This window comes from Malurus melanocephalus, unplaced genomic scaffold (genome assembly GCF_030028575.1).
Source record: "Malurus melanocephalus ecotype Western Australia unplaced genomic scaffold, MMel_1.1 scaffold_88, whole genome shotgun sequence".
NCBI classification, from domain to species: domain Eukaryota; kingdom Metazoa; phylum Chordata; class Aves; order Passeriformes; family Maluridae; genus Malurus; species Malurus melanocephalus.
This window is the reverse complement of record NW_026623320.1, coordinates 1,457,647-1,479,480: the sequence shown is the minus strand read 5'-3', so window position 1 is coordinate 1,479,480 and position 21,834 is coordinate 1,457,647. Positions and strand designations below refer to the sequence as shown.

General features: G+C 39.6%; 1 protein-coding gene across 1 annotated transcript; it reads right to left on the bottom strand.

Moving 5' to 3' along the window:
- Nucleotides 1–202: 202 nt before the first annotated feature.
- On the bottom strand, nt 203–13,455 carry NIPA2 (NIPA magnesium transporter 2). The gene is made up of 8 exons (XM_057368100.1): nt 13,433–13,455; nt 10,451–10,507; nt 6,562–6,622; nt 5,977–6,191; nt 4,220–4,276; nt 3,357–3,447; nt 2,621–2,781; nt 203–1,660 (listed from the first exon to the last, which is right to left on the bottom strand). Exons 4-8 carry the CDS (start codon nt 6,113–6,115, stop codon nt 1,023–1,025), a joined length of 1,086 nt encoding a protein of 361 aa, XP_057224083.1. The 5' UTR covers nt 6,116–6,191; nt 6,562–6,622; nt 10,451–10,507; nt 13,433–13,455; the 3' UTR covers nt 203–1,022.
- Between the last annotated feature and the right edge of the window lie 8,379 nt (nt 13,456–21,834).

The window sequence follows — 21,834 nt, the reverse complement described above, 5'->3', positions numbered from 1 at the left end:
CTCTATATATATTTAAAAAMCCCTTTTTATCTATATATAAAATCTCTACCACCAATTTTTATTTTCTGCCTTTACRAAATTAAATTACCACCTACCTGCCTCACCCCCCTTTTTTTTTAAGCAATAACATTAGTGTTGCTCTTTTTTTGGCTCTTTTTGAAAAATTCAATGTCATAGCCTGTGCCAGCATTGCTGCAAAAAAAAAAAAAAATAGCAGTTCTGAGTTCGAGCTGTAACATTAGGAACACAGAACAGGTCTGCAGAGCCAGGGCAGCATGGTGCAGCACAGACACGACCTGACCTCTTTTACTGAAGAGGAAACAGCTTCTGTGGCTACTGGTAATGACTCAGATCCTTCCTTCTACATAAATTGTCATGGCAGGAGCTACCACCTCACCTACCCAAACAGAGCAGAAGTTCCTCCCTTCTTGTTTCTGCCAGCCAGTTAATCTGATTTCGTAAAGGTGGGGGTTTTTTATGCAAATCCAGCAAGTTTTTCACACAGCTTTACCTAACCAGTGTTTTCAAAGCATCAGTTGTCCTCGGTTATAGCTTTCCCTTTTCTCTTTCACAAACTAGGACAGGAGCAGTTGCTGCAGCTCCTGTTTCAACATGGTTACAGTCACTCCATGGTCAGTCAGGGCACAAGTACAAAAGGATCCAGGTTCACTGCAACCTTTTTACCACCAATGCAGAAATAAAGCCATTTATTTTTGATAAAATTGTCATTAGTGCAATACATCTTAAAAACAGAAGAATGAAATGAAAGTATTTACACATAACTTAAGCAACACAACCAATTGTGGTCTGAGGTCATTTTAGTACTTTTTAAAGTAAAAATAAGGCAAAAAAAAAGTTTCAGTGTTCTTTATCCAAACTAATCAAACTTAAAAATCAACGATTGTCTACACATACTGTTAAAAAGTACATAAATTTCCAGACAAGCTCAGACATTTCACAGCAGAAAAAAAAAATTCCAGGGTTACAGAATTGTTCTTTTCATAAGTAACACRTGGGTATTTTTAGAAGGCTGACAGACTTCCATTTCTCCTGGCTGAGAGACTCTCAGTGGATTGCATTTCACCTAGGCAGGCAGAACTTTCTTCATCATTATGAAAGCTGTCGTATGTGTTCAGCAAAGTGCCATTTGCTGCTCTGTCATCCTTCCGCAGAGAGAGGGGCAGGTTTGCTAGGGTGAAGTTAACATCTTTGAAGGCATGCAATAAAAAGATCCCCACAATAATCGTCAGGAAGCCACTGAAGGTGCCAATAATGTCATCAGCCGCCATGTGTTGCCATTCCTTGAAAAGGATGGCAGAACAAGTTAAAACAGATGTTGTGAAGATTACATAATATATTGGAGTCACTATTGAWGTGTTGAATATATCCAGAGCCCTGTTTAAATAGTTGATCTGCGTGCTCACACAGACAGTAAGGCTTAGCAGCAGAATCCAAGACAAGGGATGCTTCAGAACTGGTTTTCCYGCGAAAAGTTCCTTTATAGCGATGCCCAAACCTTTTACACAGGAGACGGATAAGGCTCCGATTACAGAGCAAATCGTTATGTACACGAGAATGTTGGTCTGTCCATGACGAGGTCCCACCACRCATATTAGAATTAAAGACACAATGACAACAAGCGTTGCGAAGACCACAAAACCTGTGGTTGGGGGAAAAAAAAAAACTTGTTATTTATAGACACTAACTGACACGCTTGTTACTTATGGACACTGTTTCTCAGAAACAGGGATATTTATCTTAGAAATACAGACTACAGAGCAAACACTCATTAACAATGGGACCAACAGTTTAAACAGAAGAGCTCAGGATGTTTCTCATTACTGCTCCAACATCACAGTTAAGATGATTTTAGAATGAGCTAGCCAAAACAAGGAATGTACCTCAGGCATGTTGTATTACCTTTACCAGTCTATTGGCAAGAATGGCTACAAGATTAGATTGCTAAACTGCCTTACACAYACACTCACTGAGGTGTAGATGCCACTGGACACAGGCTTGAGCCTGAATTGAATTTTCTTTAGGAGATAAGTTCTGGCATCCAACTGTATTCATCAGCAGGTTTCCAACGATCAGGTCATTCCTTAAGAAAAGCTTTTTAATCTCTGCTGGCTATTTCCTCATGTTTAAGATGGGCACTGCCTTTGTACAATTAATATTTTGCAGATTTGCATTTGTGAATGCCTTATCTTCCACACAGGCAGAGCAGCTCATCTCTAGGATTTTACTTCTCAGCAGACACTTATCACAACACCTACTTTTTCATTTTAAGGAGAGCTCAAAGTTGGCTTGGAGACAGCACACTTCAATCAAAAGTTATAGAAGTTTTGTTTATCYGCCTGCACTTCACTGACCATTGTTTAAACAAAAGCCATGAGTGGTTGCCATGAGGGCACTTTATTCAAGGCCAGACAAGTTCATTGGCATCATGCAAACTTCCCTATGGAATTATGTTACAGAATTCAAATCTCTMCTTCATTTGGACAGTATGTCCACATGAAGCACACACAGGCCATCTTCCTGGAACTTGAGGGCAGCAGTAATGAAACTACAATGAAGAAATGATGGGCTGTGTATGTATCAAGCCAGCATTTTTCCTTACCTGGATCCCCTAGTTTGTGGGACATTTCATCCAAAGTTTCTACTTCTTCCTCTTGAGGAGCATGTATCACCATCACTGTTGATCCCAGTATACTTAACAAACACCCTATTTTTCCATGTAAATTAAGTTTTTCATTTAAAAAGAAGGATGACAGAATGGCACTAAGAAATAAAAAAGGCACCATTAAACACAGAATTAGTAATATTCATTTGCTCATGAACTTACAGGCTATTTTAACTGTACAGGTCACTTGCACAGATAATGGGAGCTTTAAAAGAGCTACTATTTTCTGTCTCAAGGTGCCTGCTATGGACAGAACTACCTGCCAATATTTGGCATCTCTGCCCAGAACCGCTTTTTTWTGCTGCCTGCCAAAAAATGCTGTGTCTAAAAACTTGCAAAAATAATTTTAGAAAGGCAAAAATATTTACTTAGGAAAAAAAATACTGCTTTGTTGTAATCACCATGTTTTTTAAATGCAGAAGAAAACAGCTTTTCAGAGATGGATGCAGATACACTGCTAGAACCCTTTTAGATCAGTCACTACATATTTGCAGAAACTTTAAAAGTTACTCCTGACATTTTTTTAGAAGCACTCTTATTTATTGTGAAGAACAAACCCCAATTATTACAGCATAGTTCAGTGACATATTTCTGAATAAATTTTTAGTTTTACTAACTAATAAAGTTTTAGTTTTCTCTCTCAAATCACATGCTTTCTGTTAGTATTTCTTACCTTACAAGAACACTGAGAGCTCCTAGGGGAGTCACTAATGTAGCTGGTGCAAAAGCATAGGCAGCAAAGTTTGCAACTTCGCCAGCTCCCACTGCAGAGGAACAGGAATTAAAACCCACGAGTTAGGCTGTCTCATACAACAAATCTCTGATGCAGGGCAAGTGTTCGTGTAGACACAAACATGCAGCAAGGGAACAATGGAAAATTCTAATGATAGCATTCAGCTAACAGTACTAGCAGAACACACCTCTGCCCCTCTCCCCCACTATTAAATTTTAAAAAGAGGCTGTGGAACTGCAACAGGTACTAGAATTAATTCTACCAAATCAGAATATGTTCTATTTTAATATCTAAGTTGTAGCTCCCCATCCTGCCAGCTTGATTCATGAACTTCTGCATGGTGAAATCTGCAATAGCAGGATATAGCACAGCACAGACAGTAAGCCATAGTCATCTCAATACAGCCAGTAAATGGAGAGTTTAAGCATAAAAAAAAATAGAAAACAGGTATAATGCCAAAACATGCTTCCCTTTAAGAAATCCTACATATCTAAGTACTTCTCTGATAAAACAAAAACTAGAATGCATACAATAAGAAAGACATACAAAACCACTGTCTGCTTAGTTCCACTGCACAAAGAGGGCAGTTACATTAAACAAACAACCTCTGGTGTGAGAGAAGTTATATTAAAATAATTAGAACTGTAYGCATCAAATCACCAGATAACATTACCACGTATTGTAGAATCCCAATCTCATTCTCTTTTTTGTAACCATGCTGCCATCTGTGGCATAGTTATTTATTAAAATTATATATGCAGAATGTATTTTTGAAACTTAGATGARTTATTTTTTATACTTACTTGAAAGAAGTCCAGCCCACCACAGCCACTCCTTAAGGTATGCATGACCACCTTGACCTAAAATTGAAGGAATGTTGGCTACTCAACTAAAAACATCAATACCCCATCACTAGTAACAATGCCATACATAAAATAATTTTTGCAACCTATGCCCTTAAAAACATAAGCAGCCTTTTGCTACCTAGGCTTTCTAGGTAGAGGGGTTGAAATCAAAGCATCTTCAATTTCTGATGTACATGTGCCTCCTACACCCTACTTTGATAACCAGTTATTTTATTTCTTTTGTATTAGAAATGGCATTGATGATCATATCTGCATTACCCTAGGAATCAGTTCTTTCAAATCACTGAAATGACATGAAAAGCCAACTTATGTGTCTCTTAATAAGACTAATACTCTGTGGAAACTGTGCATGGTTTGTATGTGGTTGATTACATGTGCAAACATCACATTTTCTCATTTCAAACCAGGGTGGCATGAATTATGCATCTCAAGATCAACCATCTTTTAGAAGCAAAGATGACAGGTATTGAATTAATAATATTCAGAGTCAACCTTTTGAATGATATGATGATGGTGCAACTATCCTACCCAAATCAATCTTCTTTCAATTTAAACCACTGTCCCTTGTCCTGTCAYTACAGGCCCTTGTTAAAAGAAAAAAAATCTGTGTCTTTTTTATAAGCCTCTTTTAGGTATTGGAAGATGTCTCTATAAGGTGTTCCAAGACTTTTCTTCTCCAGGCTGAACAATCCCAACTCTGTCAGCCTATCTTCATAGAAATATTCTGTCCCGAATCATTTTCATGGCCCTTCTCTAGACTTCCTCCAACGGGTCTGTGTCCTTCTTGTGCTGAGGACCCCAGAACTGGGTGCAGCACTGCAGGTGGGATCACASCAGAGCAGAGCAGAGCAGAGGGGCAGAATSTGCTCCCTTGCCCTGCTGGTCACACCTGAGTTGGACACRTTTGGCTTTCTGGGCTGTGAGCACACATTGCTGGGTCATGTCCAGCCTCACCCACCAGCACCCACAAGTTCTTCTGGGCAGGGCTGCTCTCCATCTGTCCATTCCCCAGCCTGTGTTGATACCRGAGGTTGCCCTGACTCAGATGCAGCATCTTGCTCTTGTTCTTGTTGAAACTCATGAGGTTTGCACAGACTCATTCCTCAAGCCCATCCAGGTCCCTCTGGATGCCACTTCATTCTCTCCAGAGCATCAGCTGCCCCACTCAGCTTGGTATGATCCACAAGCCCGCTGCCAGCATACTCAATCATTCCCACTGTCTGTATCACCAATTAAGATACTAAATAGCATTGCTTCCAGTATGAACCCTGGAGGAACACTACTCATCACACTCAATTACTACACGTGATTTTTAGTTTTCTAAAACAATCTCCTGACACCCAAACACAGTTAACACTCTCTTAAATCCACTCACTCAARAGCACAGACATAGTTAAGAGTGCTGCTTGCAAGTTCAATTTGCAAGTACAATTTAGACTTAACTGACATACAAAGGAATCCTTTGACAAATGTCCCCAGGGGGCATTACATATGAATTAAATATAGCATGTGTAACACACAGAGTCAGGGCTATCTGACACCAGAGAAAAAGCACATCAGCTCTATGTTTTAGGTTTCATATAYGTGTAACAAACCAACGAAGAAGTCAAAAACAATGAACTAATGAACAGAAGTGACCTGTTACACAGCAAAATCTAAACATCAGCAATTTATTAATAGATGTACGTATTTACCTGCTCTCATGGAGCCTTTCCTGGCTAACCGGAGGAGTCCTTTCTTTTTCAGGATGAAACTTCCTCCAATGAAAATGCTGGAACTCATAGCCAACACCAGACCTATACAGAAGTCATACTTCCCACGAGTTTGGCTCATCTCGTAAACTACTGAACACTGTCACATTGATCAGTGAGGAGTAGAACTTCTGTTACTCAACAAAGATGATGCAATGCTGAAACATGAGCAAAACAAACATATTAGAATTAAGCTGGGAGAAATATATGCTGTATAGGAAAATCCTCAAYGGCTCATGTGACTGGTTCTCCTGTAAATGACCTCTGCTAACAATGGCTGAAAAAAAAAAAAATCCAATCTTTGAAGCATGTGTAAGCTTGCACCATGGATGAGTAACTAACACGTTTGAACATGGAAAGGGAAGGGTTTCTGACCTGGCATATAAACYGAAACCCAAACAAGTAAAAATTCTTTGAGAAATTTTAAGAACTTTTACAAATTTGTCACTTCTTTTTCTTTTCCTTGAGCACACTGATTTGTGTCTGGCACATCATCTAACTGATTATACTGATCAAAAAATTACTTACATTGAAATCAGTTTGTAATAGAGTTTGAGAACAGTTGCAGCATTTCATCCATATAAACGTCCTAGAAAAATGAAAGAGAATATTAGAAGGATGTTCAATCATATAGCCATCTTCATAATACAAAAAAAAACCTCACATGCATGCCCATGCAATAAGTCTTTAACAAACAGGACAATCTGGCAAGAAAGAATGCTTTTGTTTGTTGATTTATTTAACTGAATTTCCCATATGTGTATGAAGCACTTATTTCTTTAAAACCTTCTTTCTTTCAATATTCMTTTTCCCTGTAGTTTCATGCTTTCAACTTTGATTAATTTGCTATATATCTAGGAAAACCTAGCAGAGAGCTACTAGTAGGTTAGCATTAAAACTGAACACAGATCCTCTTACTTGCATCCAGTTAGGTTATGAAAAAGTACAGGAAGACAGTAAGCACTCAACACAGCGCTGCTCAAAATGCTGCGAGAGCCACAGTTCAAAATTCTCAAATCCTTTTCCTTAATAATTGCAGAGTCATTTTTAATATCTTACTTTGTAGGAGAAACTAGGTAAATGACCTGCAAKAGAGTGCTTTCACTTTCTAGCAATTTTTAAAAATAAACTAGATCCTTGCATGTCAAAAACTACTTCTCAAAAAACCATCAGTGTATGAGACAAACCAAACCCAGCCACCTCACCAACCACATCCATCCAAAACACCATCCTGGTTTTGAATTCAAACGACTTTCAATCCCTTCCTTCAATGCAAGGAAAACATGTAAGACTTCTGTGACTGYTCTTTCTGCCATCTGTTCTAGCAGGTGTAAGGCACACCGTTCAGGTAATCGAGCTCCAGCTGATGCAAAATGTGACACTGCTATAGCATCACCTGRGGGAAAAGGGGTTGGTTTTGCTAAGCTTTTTACTTCACCAGATTTTTCAACGTTTGCTACTTCAGTTATATTTCTAAWCGGATTATTTTTACTAGTGTAGCTTTTCACTAAAAGATAACTCTCCATATTGGTAAAGACACATTTTTTTCCCCTTTTCTTCTCTCCCTGGCTGAGGGAGGAAAAAGAGCATCAGTTAGTCCCATCCTGACACCTTCCACCCACTGCATTCCAGAAACAAGGGAGAGGCACAGGCTGTTTTTCTTTTCGGCAGAGGAAGAATTTGATTGCAAAAGAATGAGGAAATTTGTGTGCTGACAGGTAACTTTATGAATTTAGACTCAAAAAGGATGCTACACTTCAATACTAGTAGTTCTACATTGCCCTATGTCCCAAATACACTGAAGTGCCCTGTCAACCACTTAGTTAACCTTGYAAACTACTCAAATCTCAAACACTTAAATTACAGAAATTCAGATAAACTCCCACCTCTTCCCATCAAACTTATTTGTCCTCACAGACATGGCCAGTCCCATTTCTGCTTGGGCTGGACTCCCTTGTTTCCACCCAAGGTTTATTCAGATGCCTACATCTGCAGGCAAATGTCATCACAATCACAGTGAACCCARCTTCTCCCTGAAGAGATGTGGTTCCCTTTGCATACAGCACAGATATAATTTGCATGTGTAGTACTGACGTATGCAAGGTCAAAGGCACCAGGCACCAGAAGTTTTACATTTTAGGAAATCAGGACTCTAATTCTAATCCTGAGACTTAATAAAAGAAGAACTATTGCATTATCATAAATGCAATCAAGTAAAATTATCTATGGGCATGAGAAAAGAAAATGCCATGAAATGAGCAGTTTCTGGAATAAATACGCCTCTCATGTTTCTGCCTTGGGATGTGCCAAAGCTGTTGCATTCCAGCAGCCAGAATGACTACTAGGTTATAAACAGAGAGAAGCCAGAAAATGTAGGAGTTAAATAAAGCTGGCAGTCGTGCAGTTCTGCAGAAGTTCTTTAATCAAGTTCACAGCTGATTTTAACACATAGAACATTTCATCCACTCAAGACCAGCAGTGTCACACAGGAGTACTAATTTCCTGCTCTCATTTCAGGGAAGTAATCAAGGGATGAGACTCTCCTATCCACAGAAGCTACAATATCTACCATGCCTCCCAGAGCCACTCATTAATGAACTGCCTGAGGATCTGCTGGTGTCATGAATCATAACTCTCAGTGGGCAACACTGCAGTGACAGAACACACAGGGAACTGGGTTTGAAGGTTACCAGACAGGGACAGATAGATAAACTCAGAATGAGAAAAAAAAGTGTGGGAGAYAAGCAAATCCAGGTTTGCCAACAAAGTTTCAAAGTTTCATCTTATTTTCAAGATGTAACCAAAAAGTATCACAAATGCTAGCAAGATACAGACTCTCTGGTGTAAAACATAGGCTAACACCTGTTTGTCTCTTTGCTCAGAAGTCCTTTTCTCCCAAAACAGCACAAACACAGTCCTCAAGAGCTGTTACATTTATTGTAGCAAGTGAGCTCTCTAAATACTCAGAAATGCTCAAAGTGGTGTAATGAGATAAAATAGTATTTTACAATCAGATCAACATAAGTATGTGGGAGTTATCAGCCAAAGAAAATTAGTATCACTTCCACAAGTTGTACATTCTATGGAAGCAATAATTAGAGCTGGGAAGGGCAGACATGGTACATTATTCCAACTTTGCTTACTTGGCCACAAGYCCTCCAGAGTTCAGTAGACAGTCTTAAAAGACTTGCAAGAAGTAATCTAAATATATGCTAAATTATTTAATTCAGCATATATTTAGCAAAAATCTTTTACAAAACCTGCTCTTTTCAACTATGAACAGGATGCCATTAAGCAAAAAAATTACTTTAACAGGCCATTTACTTCAACCCTTGGCCATGTACTACATGATTCACTGCTGCTCCTCATTATAGATAATTCAGCCAARCTTCTCCCATGAAATACTTGCAAAGAAAACTTCACAAACATGGCAGCCATGCTTTGATGCCATCAGGAAYTTTCATTATCTAATCATCTTCACTTTCACTACCAAAGCCCATCGCGTTTGTCCACTCTGGACTGGAAAAAGATACAAGTCCCTTTATCTTTGCATCCACATATCAACACTGCTCTGCAGGTTAGCTGCTTGGCACCTCCTACTGTGCCAGTCTCTGGGTCCTTTCCCAATAGTATTTTTAAGTGGAATTCCCGAAGCTGTGTACAGTACTTTAGCTTGAGTTATTATCACTTCTGCAATACAGTGGAAGACTGTATTTCTTTTWATATATCCAAATCGGGTGGTTTTCTCAGCCCTTTTTCTGCAGTCACCTACTGCTGACTCATTTTCAACTTCTCTATTAGAATAAACTCCTGCACTTGTACAGCAAATTATTTCTGCCTGGGTGTAATATCTTCCATTTACTCCAATATAAAAACACCWTGTTTTCAGAATGTTTCCTGAAAACATTCAACCAAGATTACACACCGGCAACCCTTCCCTGCCCAATGTCATTGATTATTTCTTTGTCTTTTGAGCCTGATCAATAACATTAAACAGCCAAAGATCAGACATGCCGAAAGATTTTTAAACAAAGGTCTGCTTCGGAAAGATGGTAATACTCCAGGTACAGCCATTCTGCATCTTTTGAACTGTTCTGTGGTATTTTACTGTCAATTCTGCTTATTTACAAGAGCTCCATGACAAGTTTTATGTTTCTAACATTGGAATTAAGCACCTATTTAATGTCCTTCTAGTGAYAAAGCTTGTCATGGAAGAAAAAGGGGTTGAATCAACAAGTTGCTTTAACAAATACATGTTGACTACTACGTGTCAYATTGACTGTTATATGTCACACTGGCTATTATGTGTTCCCTTCTTCCTTTTCACAGGCATAAAACTACAGGAAACAAACAATTCCTAACAAATCAGAAATCCAAATGTTCCGTAATGAGTCTTTAGAAGGCTCATGATACATACCAATTTTGTTCCAAAATCCAGAGGTATTCACTTCTTAAGTATTTCAAAATTAAGTATCTAAAACAGAAGTTAAAAATAACAATTGGCATTTTAAGATTTCAGAAAAAAAAGAAGTCCATTCTTTCATGCTGATTTCATTTTCATGTATGACACACAAGACTTTAAAATGTCTCATCTACATTTAAAAAGTAAGAGGATTTTTGTTTTAAAAACACTTGAATAACAAATCAGTGTGATTTTAGATTTGATCTTCCTTAGATATGTCTTGCCTGAAGCCTTACTTATTTCACCCCTTTGCTTTTCCCCTCACAAATAAAAAAACTAACCTGTGATCTCAGCTACTCTTTAGAAGGTACCATACTGAAGTTGAACTGAAATATTATCATAAACCTTTCAGTTTCATTCTGTAACTAAAGTGCTAAGGAACTTTTATACGGAGTTTTAATTATTGGCTTTGGTATGGTGAGTTTTCAGAGGATGTTTATATAGAAACCATAGAATATGCTGAGTTGGGAAGAAACCACAAGGATCATCAAGTCCAGCTCCTGGCCCTGCATGGGATAGCCCCAAAAATCACAACCATCTATCTGCCTGAACACATACAGTTTGAACTCTGTCAGGCTGGTGCTGTGACCACTTCCCTGGGCAGCCTGTTCCAGTGCCCAACCACCCTCTGGGTGAGGAATATTTAACCAACATCCAACTTAAACCTTTCCTGACACAACTTCAGGCCATTCCCTTGGGTCCTGCCACTGGTCACCAGAAAGAACAGATCAGTGCCTGCACCTCTGCTTCCCCTCATCTCGAAGGTGTAGACCATGATGAGGTCTCCCCTCAGTRTCCTCCATGCTGAACAGAGCAATTACCCTCAGCTGCTCCTCGTATGGCTTCCTCTCTACACTCCTCACCACCTTCACAGCCCTCCTTTGGATATACACAACTCTGGGGCAGTGGGGAGTATGAACACAGAAATATCCTCAGTAAGATTACTCAAATCCCCTAAATACACCTAATTACTAAATCTGAGCCTTCCTCAGACATCTTCCATCACTCACAAACATATATTTTAAACACAGRTATAGAGACAACACTGAAGGACAGATACAACACATGATTAAGATAAAAGAGCTGCCAGTTCAAAACTTAGTCACATGCACTTTTGAAAGGCTAAGATGGATGCACACAGCACCTAAAGATTCTATATACTCTGTTTAGGAAACGATATGTTCAATTTCCCATTGCACATCTGCCCCAATACACAATACAGKTTTCCAGCTCTGTCAAAGTTAAAGACTGCCCAAACTTACACACAATTCTTTACATATTACACATAGGCTATATAAGCTAAAAAAATATTTACGATGTTATATATATGCATATATATGTTAGAAGCACTACCACATGTGCTCAGAGAGCAAAACATACCTTATCCATCCTAAAGTTGCCTATTTTAAGAGGTTTAAGTAAACTATGGGGAAAATGAATTCTTTACAACAGATTTCAGTTAATAAAGCAAAAGCAACAAGCACTCCATTTTATGAAACCAGGAGGAAACAAAAAAAAAGTACATTAAAAACCTATTGTTTGCATGTGCTATTTGTATTTATTCTATAAAAAATTCTATTTAATTAAAGCATTTTCACATAAAGCAAAAAGTATTTTCACTAACACAGTGTTATTCATTAACTGAATACAAACTACAGACAGTGCATTATAGCTGACACTGCATTGACTATTTYCATGGAAAGCTATCAAAATAGAAGCAAGATAAGACTTGCCCCATCTTTGCTGTACCCAGCACCTGAGCTCCACTCTCGTGGGAGGAGTGACCAGCACAGGGTCACTGAAGTTCCACCTTTAGTATTTAATATGGGCTGTTTCAAATTTAAGATAACTCAGGAAGTTAAAAGTCCAATACAGACATTAGTCACTGCTACTCTTTGATATGACTGCTAACCTGTTATAACCTGCTTTCTTTTTGCCAGAATTTTATCATGAGAATTAACTACTTTAACAAAAGCAGAACCASTGTGACAATGAATTCTAAATACAATGATGCTGACGAAACCTTATGGAATAATATTCTATCAACAAAGCTGTTCTCTTCCAGGGGAAAAAAACCCTAACTGTATACAATGAGACACATCAAAAGCATTTAGACAGAAGCACAATGACATACATTTATCATGCTTTCATTACAAACAAAGTTAAAGACACTGTAGTGAAATAGAGAAAGGTGACTGCTTGAAAAATAAAAGATTGGGGGGGAAAAAAACAGGAAGAAAAGAGTTAGAGCCAGGCAACATCTTCACAGTGTATGAATGAACAAAAATCATCACTCTGAATCRTAATCAATTAGGTTGGAAAAGACCTGTAAGATAGAGTCCAACCTATGACCCAACCATCACTGTATCAACAGACCATGGCATTGAGTGCCATGTCCAGTCTTTTCTTAAGCACCTCTGGGGACAGAGACTYCACCAGGTACCTCCCTGGTCAGCCCACAACAATACCTTATCACCCTGTGAAGAAATTCCTSCTGATGTCCAACCTAAACCTCCCCATGGCAAGACAATGAACTAGGATGCAAAACTAAGATGATTTTTTTCACGTCAAAATAAAGCACCAGGGCTCTGAAGTTCTGCTGAAGGTGCTCTGGAACCACGCTGCACAACCATCAAGCTCGGATAAGTCAGCCCTGGACCAAACCGAAGATGAACCGGTTTAGCTCCCTGGTTAAGCACACGCACGAACTCCCATACGAGGCACGGAGGTTCCGGAGAACGGGCAGACCCAGCACACAGTACCTGGACACTTCTGCCCGGTGGGAGAACCCTCCACACAACCCGATGTAGCGCTTTTAATCTCGACCTTCTCAGACCAAACCACACCAAGTTTCCCACCACGGAGAAACCCCCTTGGGTTCGTGTAGCCAGACTCCAGGCCCGGAGCCCCGCGCCCCCCGGCCCGCTCGCTCCTCACCCGCAGCGCCCAGGGCCTTGCGCCGAGCGCTCCGCGGGGAAGGAGCTCCGCCTTCCCCCGCCCCCCGAGGGGCCGGCCAGGCCCCCTCCCCGCCTCTCTGCCCCGTTACCTGGGTCACGGCCCCTCTCACATCTCCCCCGGGAGCGGCGAACCGAGAGGAGACGGGGGCGGGGGAGGCCGGAGCGGGCGGCGGGAAGAGCGGGTGGCCGAGCGCTCCAGCGCCATGAGGGGACAGGACGGGAGGGCCCGGCAGCGCAAGGCGAGGCGGTGTCCCGGCCTCGGCCGCCCCCTCCCCTCCGCGGTTCCGGCAGCGGCCGCCGGAAGGGGCGCGGTCCGGCCCCGAGCCCCGCCCGCCGCGGGTCACATTCCCCTTCCCGCAGCCCCGCCTTCCCTTGGCGGGCTGGCGGCTCGCCGGGAGCGGGCACATKCCCGGGCAGAGCTGGGCCTCAGCCGGCATCAGCCCCGCCTCTCCAACCCCGCCGCGCCGCCCTGCAGCCTGGACAAGGCATTCCCGCATTCCGCCCCGGGCGGGCGCCCCTGCCAGCAACCGCGCCGCCCAGATTTTACACTCACACAAAATCGCAGAATCAGAATGGTTTGGGTCGGAAGGGGACCTTGAAGATGATCCAGTTTCAAYCCTCCCTGCCGTGGACAGGGACGCMTTCTACTAGGTAGACCAGGTCGCTTAAAGCCCCATCCAACCTGGCCTTGAASACTTCGAGGGATGGGACATCCGCAATTTCCCTGGACAACCTGTTCCAGCTCCTCATCATCCTCACAGTACGGAATTTTTTCCAATATCTAATCTAAAACATACCCTCTGTCACTTTGATACCATTCCCTCYTGCCCTGTCACTACATAAATAGTGCCCCAGCTTTCCTGTAAGTTYCCTTCAGGTACTGGAAGGCTGCAGTTAGGTCACCCTGAAGCCTTCTCTTTTCCAGGCTGAAATAAACACAAGCTGTTTGCAGTAAGGGAGAGAGCCATTTTACTGGGCCCTGGGATAAAGGGAATGGTTAATGAATCCGGTTCACCSACTCTCAGCACGTGCTTTACAATCCAAACCGCTTCAATCTCATACTAAGTAAATGGATACATACAGTTAGACAAATATTTGACCTGGGCACACAGCAAGGAGTCTTTGAAACAGTTACAATCTTCAGGCTCMGAGGATCGTTCCATTGCTTCTGGACTATATGAGTATGCTTTACACAGCTGCCTTGTAACATAAAGTCTGAACAATCAACACTGCCAAAATACCTGTGCTAGCTCCAGACAGAAGATGCAGCTCTGCCTCTTGAAACACAAGACAGTTTTGCCACATCCCTCAGTGACAGCAATTCCTACTTTTTTAGCCTTCTCAGGAATTGTTTTGACATTATCCTAGTCTGCACAAGCAGCTGCTTCATTTTTGTGAAACCYGGAAAGACCTGGAAACAAAACTAATCTTGGCTTTCTCTCACAGAATACCTGTAACAATGCCACTCCTCATCACATTACCTCCTGTTATAGCTCATTAAAAATGGTCTTTCATCTGTCACAAAAATTAAATTTCTAAACCACTCAAAGCACATGGATAAATTTTAGGTCTATTTTATTCTCTTAAGGGAACATTCCATTCCCCACTGTAAAACTAGTCTAGTATTCTTGACATGAACTTTGCACTTACAAAATAGTTTTGTCTGTATCTGTGTGTCTCTGTGTGTGTGTGTGTGTGTGTGTGTGCGCAAAAATATATTTTAATATATAAAAGCTGCTAAGCAATTTACAGTCATTACTTAAGTAATGACACAGCAGGACACTGGCTTTTCTGTGTTTCGCAAGATACCAAAACTGTGAAGTCTTTGAAGAAGTCAACAGCTTGTGAAAATGGCTCCTGAAATGGATTTAAATATTAACACTTGTACCACCTAAACTAGTACAGTATGAACAGAWGCATCTAAGTACTGATAGCTAGGTTCAAAGTTTAAAGGAACTTAAGAAACTCATGTGCCTGTGATCATGCCAAATGCTGATAACGTGTATGCRTATGTATTTCTGAGTTAAACAAGAGTGATGTCTGAAGCAAGTAAATTTAGTCTTCCCTTTCCATTCTTGTCTACCTCTACTCTCCTCCCTTCAGAAACACCTCTCTCTTAGTGTTAAACTAAGGTAAAACAATAATGAATAAATACCTGAAAATATTAACTGGACTCCACTAAGCATTTTAGACCCTTGTGGAACTTAGTTGTTCCATTAATCCCGTTCCTTGTGTTTGTTCAACTGCTAGTTCTGCTTAACATAYACACATCTCTTCACACAAAGTATGAATTCAAGTACTTTCAATTAGGCACAGAATTTGGCACATCAACTATTTACTTCAAAGCCAARGGTTGTGCTCAGTAATGGAAAATACTCAAACCATCTCAGAGTAATTTGCAACAGCACAATATTTCAGGCATGTTTTCGAAGTATCTGGCAAGAACTCCAACTGGGCATGAGAATGCTGGCAACCTGCTTAATTTTACCCTTTCTCATTGGGCAACTCAGCTGCACAAACCATCCCTGTGCCCAAGGAACTTCATGAGAGAGGTCAGTGTAGGTACTTTTGCATGGCTATGGATGGGATTTTTGAGGGCTTAGTTTCTGCTATGTGTATAAACATCTTGTAAAGTTTAAAAGAGCAAAAATACACCGCTACATCCTCAGGAAGCTTTAACAGGGTCTCTGGTGACCACTTCCCTGCTGCATTTCACAAAGACAGCTGAACAGAAGAGTCCACTTGCACAGCATGCAGTGYCACATACAAGAAACTTAAGGGACTCTGTTTAAGGCCTAAACTTCTAGAACAAACCCACAKAAATCAACAGGACTCTCTTTTTCTTTTGACACAATGAGATTTTTGTCTTTAACACTCTTCCCATATGAACTGCGTTGCTGAGATAAATATGCTTAGGATTAATTATGTCCCAGACTTTCAACAATACCAGTGGTGTAAATGGCACATTTGCCTTTACCACAACGCTGCTGCCATAGAGACCCTGCTGCTGGGATGCACAGGATGAGGATAGCTGAATCTTCTTGCTAACAACATGCAGACTCCTTATTGTACCTACATAAAAATCAGAGATGCTGCATGCAGAACCTTTCTGGTTTGCTGGTCTATCTTTGTACATTGCATTAATATAAYCAATACCTTTAAAAATAAAATTGCAGTAAAAAATCCATACCCATCCTTTCCACTGCATACATTTAATATTGTTGAGGAACTAGTTTCCTTGTTTAAAGATAACTTTCAGTTTTGACTGGCAGTAATATCAATGTATCCATCCCCTGAAACACAAATGCACAGAATGAAACAGTTCTTAATCATAAATAGCACCATTAAAAAAGTCTAACACACAAACAYACAAACATACACACAAGTTATGTATTTGCCAGTACCTGACATGAGGGGCTAGGAATTTCAGATGAAGGATGAGATGGGCAGTCACTATTATTTTCCAGGTGATTCTTTCTACAGAGAGCTATTATGACAGACAGTAAAGCMGACTGGTGACACAGACTTCCTTACAAGCTGTTGTCACTCAATGCACACTCAATTGTGGAGCACTAAATCTTGAAATAAAAGCTCTAACAAGTAACCAATGTACAGCAGTGCAGGAACAGAGTACTTGCTCACCCTGAAGACACAGTCTGAAGTGACTCAAGTCCCAGYAAACATTTCTGCCAGAGGTGTCATTATTCTACTTGTGTGCAAACTTCAGTCCAATGAAGACATTAAGACTACAGCCTGCTGGCAGACACTGGTATAGGACAGCTGAGCCCTTTGTGGGCCAACTGATCTGTACCCATGCAAGAACCTACTATTCTGATTAAAAGCAAAGCTGCTATTTTATAAAAGAGTAATGGAAATAGTTTGGTCTTATGAATTGGGATTAGCCTGTAAAGCAGCTAAGTGTGTGGGAAACTGATTTCCCCTCTACCCCATTTGATAAAGGTGAGTCACAAAACAATCACTGAGCTAGAAATAAATCATTTATTTTAAAACAATACAGGTTAATAAATAGATTAGTTATCAGAAAACTTAATAAATAGCCTTTTATAATTTACACAAGGCAAATACAACATGCCTATAACTATTTCTTAAAAAGCAAAGAGAGTAAGCTTGACTTGTAAGCCATTAACAAATCTATATATACATTATTTGGAAGCTAATAAAATAAACCATTTTTATGTAATCTGTAGTAACTATATTGCAAGAGCATTGAAGCAACCAAACCTGACATTGTATTTTTGTTGCCAACTTGCCAACTACCTTTTCCCCATATCCCATCAGAACTACTTTTTATGTTCCAGGAAAAAAAAAAAGGAAAAATAATTTAAAAAAAAAGAAAGGTCCACAGTTGAAAAAAAAAAAGACTTAAAAATATCCCTTTTGTGTAATATTTTCCAGTCTACAGAGCAACTGTCTGGGGAAGGGTGTGGACATATTAGGACCCAACACAACCACAAACAATAAAGAAACTTCAAACTTATTTGAAGCTTTTAAAAAGATTTCTTAATCCGTAACATTTCAACACTGCTGTCTGATACATATGGGCACTAGTAATAATAACTGTTGACAACATTGGTGCCTAATACAGTACACACTAAAATTCTGCGTCCTGTAAACCCATAAATAGCACCAAAGAATTATTACAAAGAAAACAGGTAATAGATAAACATTTGATAATGCTTGATTTAACAATAAAACTTCAGCAGTTACATCATCTCAAGACAACCAAGGAAGATGTGTAGAATCCTTGATGTCTTYTGTTTATGAAACAAGAATGTGAGAGGGGTACAATGTATAAACAACTTCCCATCTAAAGCACCCCCATTTAGTAACCCCAAATTTCTTAAAATACAAATCTTGTATTATTTTTAAATAAAATGAAAGCTAAACCTCACTTTCTAGTGTTTCAACAACTTAATCCAGTGTTTCCATTTTTCAGTGCTAGTTACTTCAGAAAAATACATATATTCCAATATAAATCAGTATTATTAATAGGAAGCCTCACTTGTCAAACTGTGATATGACAGGTTCTTATTAATGTTAGCTGCAGCTCACTAATAAATAGGCTCTATTTACACATACAGAGTCCTGGAAAGTCAATACAGCAGATAACTTGGTTAGATATTTTTTTTTACAGAAGTATTTAAGGTGTAACAAATGTGKTTTTTTGGTTGTATCAAAAAGGTTCCTATTCTCTTACTGAACATTTGAAGGATTTATGTGTTTGACACCTAATAGAGATCGTGACTCCACTAACAAATGCAAATCCTCCATACACTGAAGGGATAATGATCAAAGAGCTATCCTCAAGTGAGTACGAAGTAAATTTGTTTGACAAGTGTAACAGAAGTCAGACATATGGAGTGAAGAGCCTTCAGTATGGATTTGAACGCAATTCAAATGCATTCTACCACTGTAAAGAGTCCACTTTTTGCATGTGTAGCCTCTCCCACTTCTACTTTGGAATCAGAGCTGAACTCATCTGGCTCGCAGCTATCAATGGACAGAACACAAAGAACATGAAAAGGGCAAACCCATTAGGGATGCCAGAGCTCAGGAGACAACTATGCACATTTTCTCCCTGAGATGATGGAACTCGGATATCTTGTTGAAAGTGCTTATTTGTCAAAGGTGTGGGAAAAAAGGGGGAACAGCTAAAATTCAATTTCAACAGTGCCTCCTTTTAAGTCAGAAAAGCAATGAGACAAAAAACGGTAGGACACCTAGAAAGAGGAGGGCGTGGGATGGAGGGGGAAAGAATCATATCAACAGTGACAACAGAAAATGCTAATACATTTCTAAAGTTAGAACTGAACCAGATCCAGGTACAGCAGAACTTGAAAGAATGCTGCTACACACTGAAAAAGGAGCAATTTTCAGTATTCCATTATTTAGCATTCAAGAAGTAAAGGCTGCAGATACAAATGATGTGCAAGGCCACGAGAATTTCTTTCACCTTATGTGCTGGCTTTTGACATTTCTGTTTTAAACATCAAGGTTAACTAGACATTTCTAGAAAGCTCAGCACAGATGAGGAGCAGCTGGGGAGAAGAGAACTATGGTGACATATATCAGTGGTAAGGATGGTCAGAGGACCGCAGAACATGGTTGCTACTTTATTCTTCCTCTGCAYAGTGAGCACTTACCAAGTAAACTTATATGGTGCAGGAAATGTTAAGGTTTAGACAGGGCAATCAAGTTATTTTGAATCTAATATTTACTAATAATTTGCATATGCATCTAATGTACTAGGACAGGCACTTTATAAATAATTAACAATTAATTTTAAAACCAAGACAAACAAATATGGCCAAAGGAAGAATAAGATGAGACCACAATMATTTCTATTCTGACCTAAAGATTTTTGCAGAAATCTTCAGAGATTAAAGGCTAATACAAAACCAACAGAGAGCTCATGAACTCCAAAGCTGAATTTTGAAGACAACTTGATTGCTTCAGGAAACAGGTAACATTGTTTTAACAAGTAGGTTAGTACAGGTCTCGAAATCTACGTGCAATTCCAGGTTCAATCAAAAAGAAAAAAGGGAATTAATATGACAAAATGTAACTGTTTGCTGAGAACCAAGATACCATCTTTCCAATCAATAACAGACAGAGGCTAGTTTTAACCAAATTTCATAGCCCAATTACCCTCATCTATAATTCTCAAACTTTGTAAAAACTTGCACAATATTTGAAAATTCATGAAGATAGTCTTTTCTCTGCTCGTGCTATTCTATTTCATTAAGATACCCAGTTACTGGCTGGCCTACAACAATGCACATTTCTGCCAACTCAGAGCCATTCCTGTGCAATACGGAGTTATACAACAAGCTTGCAAATAACATAGTAGAGCTCTTACTCCTTCAGAACAGTCCCTTCAGAATAYTAAATCTTTAGGATTCACTTTCACATTTACTGCTGCCATTAGTAAGGCTTATAGCATTCCTTTTAAATGAAAATGGAGGCTGAGTTTTAAGGAAACATCAGTTCAGGTCAACAAAAAACATCACAAGAGCAGACAGTATTACTCCCCACTAATCAACATTCATGTTCCTGTCAGGCAGCTACAAAGCAACATWCATGATTTCTAAAGTGTTGTGAATTTTCTCAAATACTGTTTTGTAATCACATTYGGATTTTCTGTTTGTATCAGGAAACATTTTGATCTAGAGACATTGAGTTCCACTGTACTCTTCCTTTATTGTACTTATATGGAAACAAACACTCATTGCTTTTGAAGCTTTTAGGTTTTTGACTCATGATGTTTTAGCAACCAAATACAAGTAGAACATGAAATTAACTATTTCRTTCTTTAACATATCAATATTCTCTAAATGGTTTAAACTGAACTGTTCAGTCATCCCCATCATTGCTTAAGCTGTACTACTTGTGAAAATATTACAGCTGAACCGTTCGCATAGGTCTGTGAATTACTGATCTGAATGTATGTCCCTGTCAGTCACCTAAAACTCAGCTCTCTGAATGCTTTAGTTTTTTCAGTCTTTAGCCTCCTTTTCCCACATTACAAGGGCATCAGACCATCTTTTTTGAGCTATGAGAAACCTCGTGCTCTTCTCTCTCCTAAGTGTCCTTTTTTTGTGGTCCCTCTTTATTAYCTGTTTCAGAAATGGGTCCCTCTTTATTAGCTTTTTCAGAAATGGTCTCCTGCATTTAGTCCCTAAACTAAGAAAAAGGTATGCTGGACTGATTTTGACACTCTTCTTCTTTCCATTAAGATTATGAATTTTTCAGAAGCTGTCAAGGCATCCAGGGGGTTCAGTTCCATTTTGCACATTCTTTCAAAAACACGTGGTCCTTCTAGATGCTTTATTTGTTTAGAATTTGAATATAGTCCAATATTGTAGACAGTGAAATTGAACTATTAAACCAGTATAGGCCATCTGAAACAAATACATTCACAATTACGGAGTATTTTTTGATTGCAAAGGCACTGAAACAGTTCGGAGCTGCTTACAAATAAGCTACCATGTAGGCAATGAGTCTGTGCATCACTTCCACATCCTTCACAGTCTACCTGCTCCCAATTAAAAGCTCTCAGATGAATGCAGTATGTCTTAATGTGTGTAAGTTACAAAAAAAAATGCATACCTGGACACTATCATGAGCTGATAAGTAATTAGTGAAATATATTTAAGGGTCCACTGCTCTGTATAAAGAATTCAATTTAAAACTCCCCAATGTCTTCACCGCCTGGCGAAGTTGCCAAGAAAGTCACTAAAAAGAACGAATCTGCAGTCCATGATCCAACCAACATTTGTCTGAGAATTCACAGCCTTGACAGTGAAGACATTGCTATACTGAGGTTCACAGATTGCTCCACTTACTTCCCCGCCCGCCCCC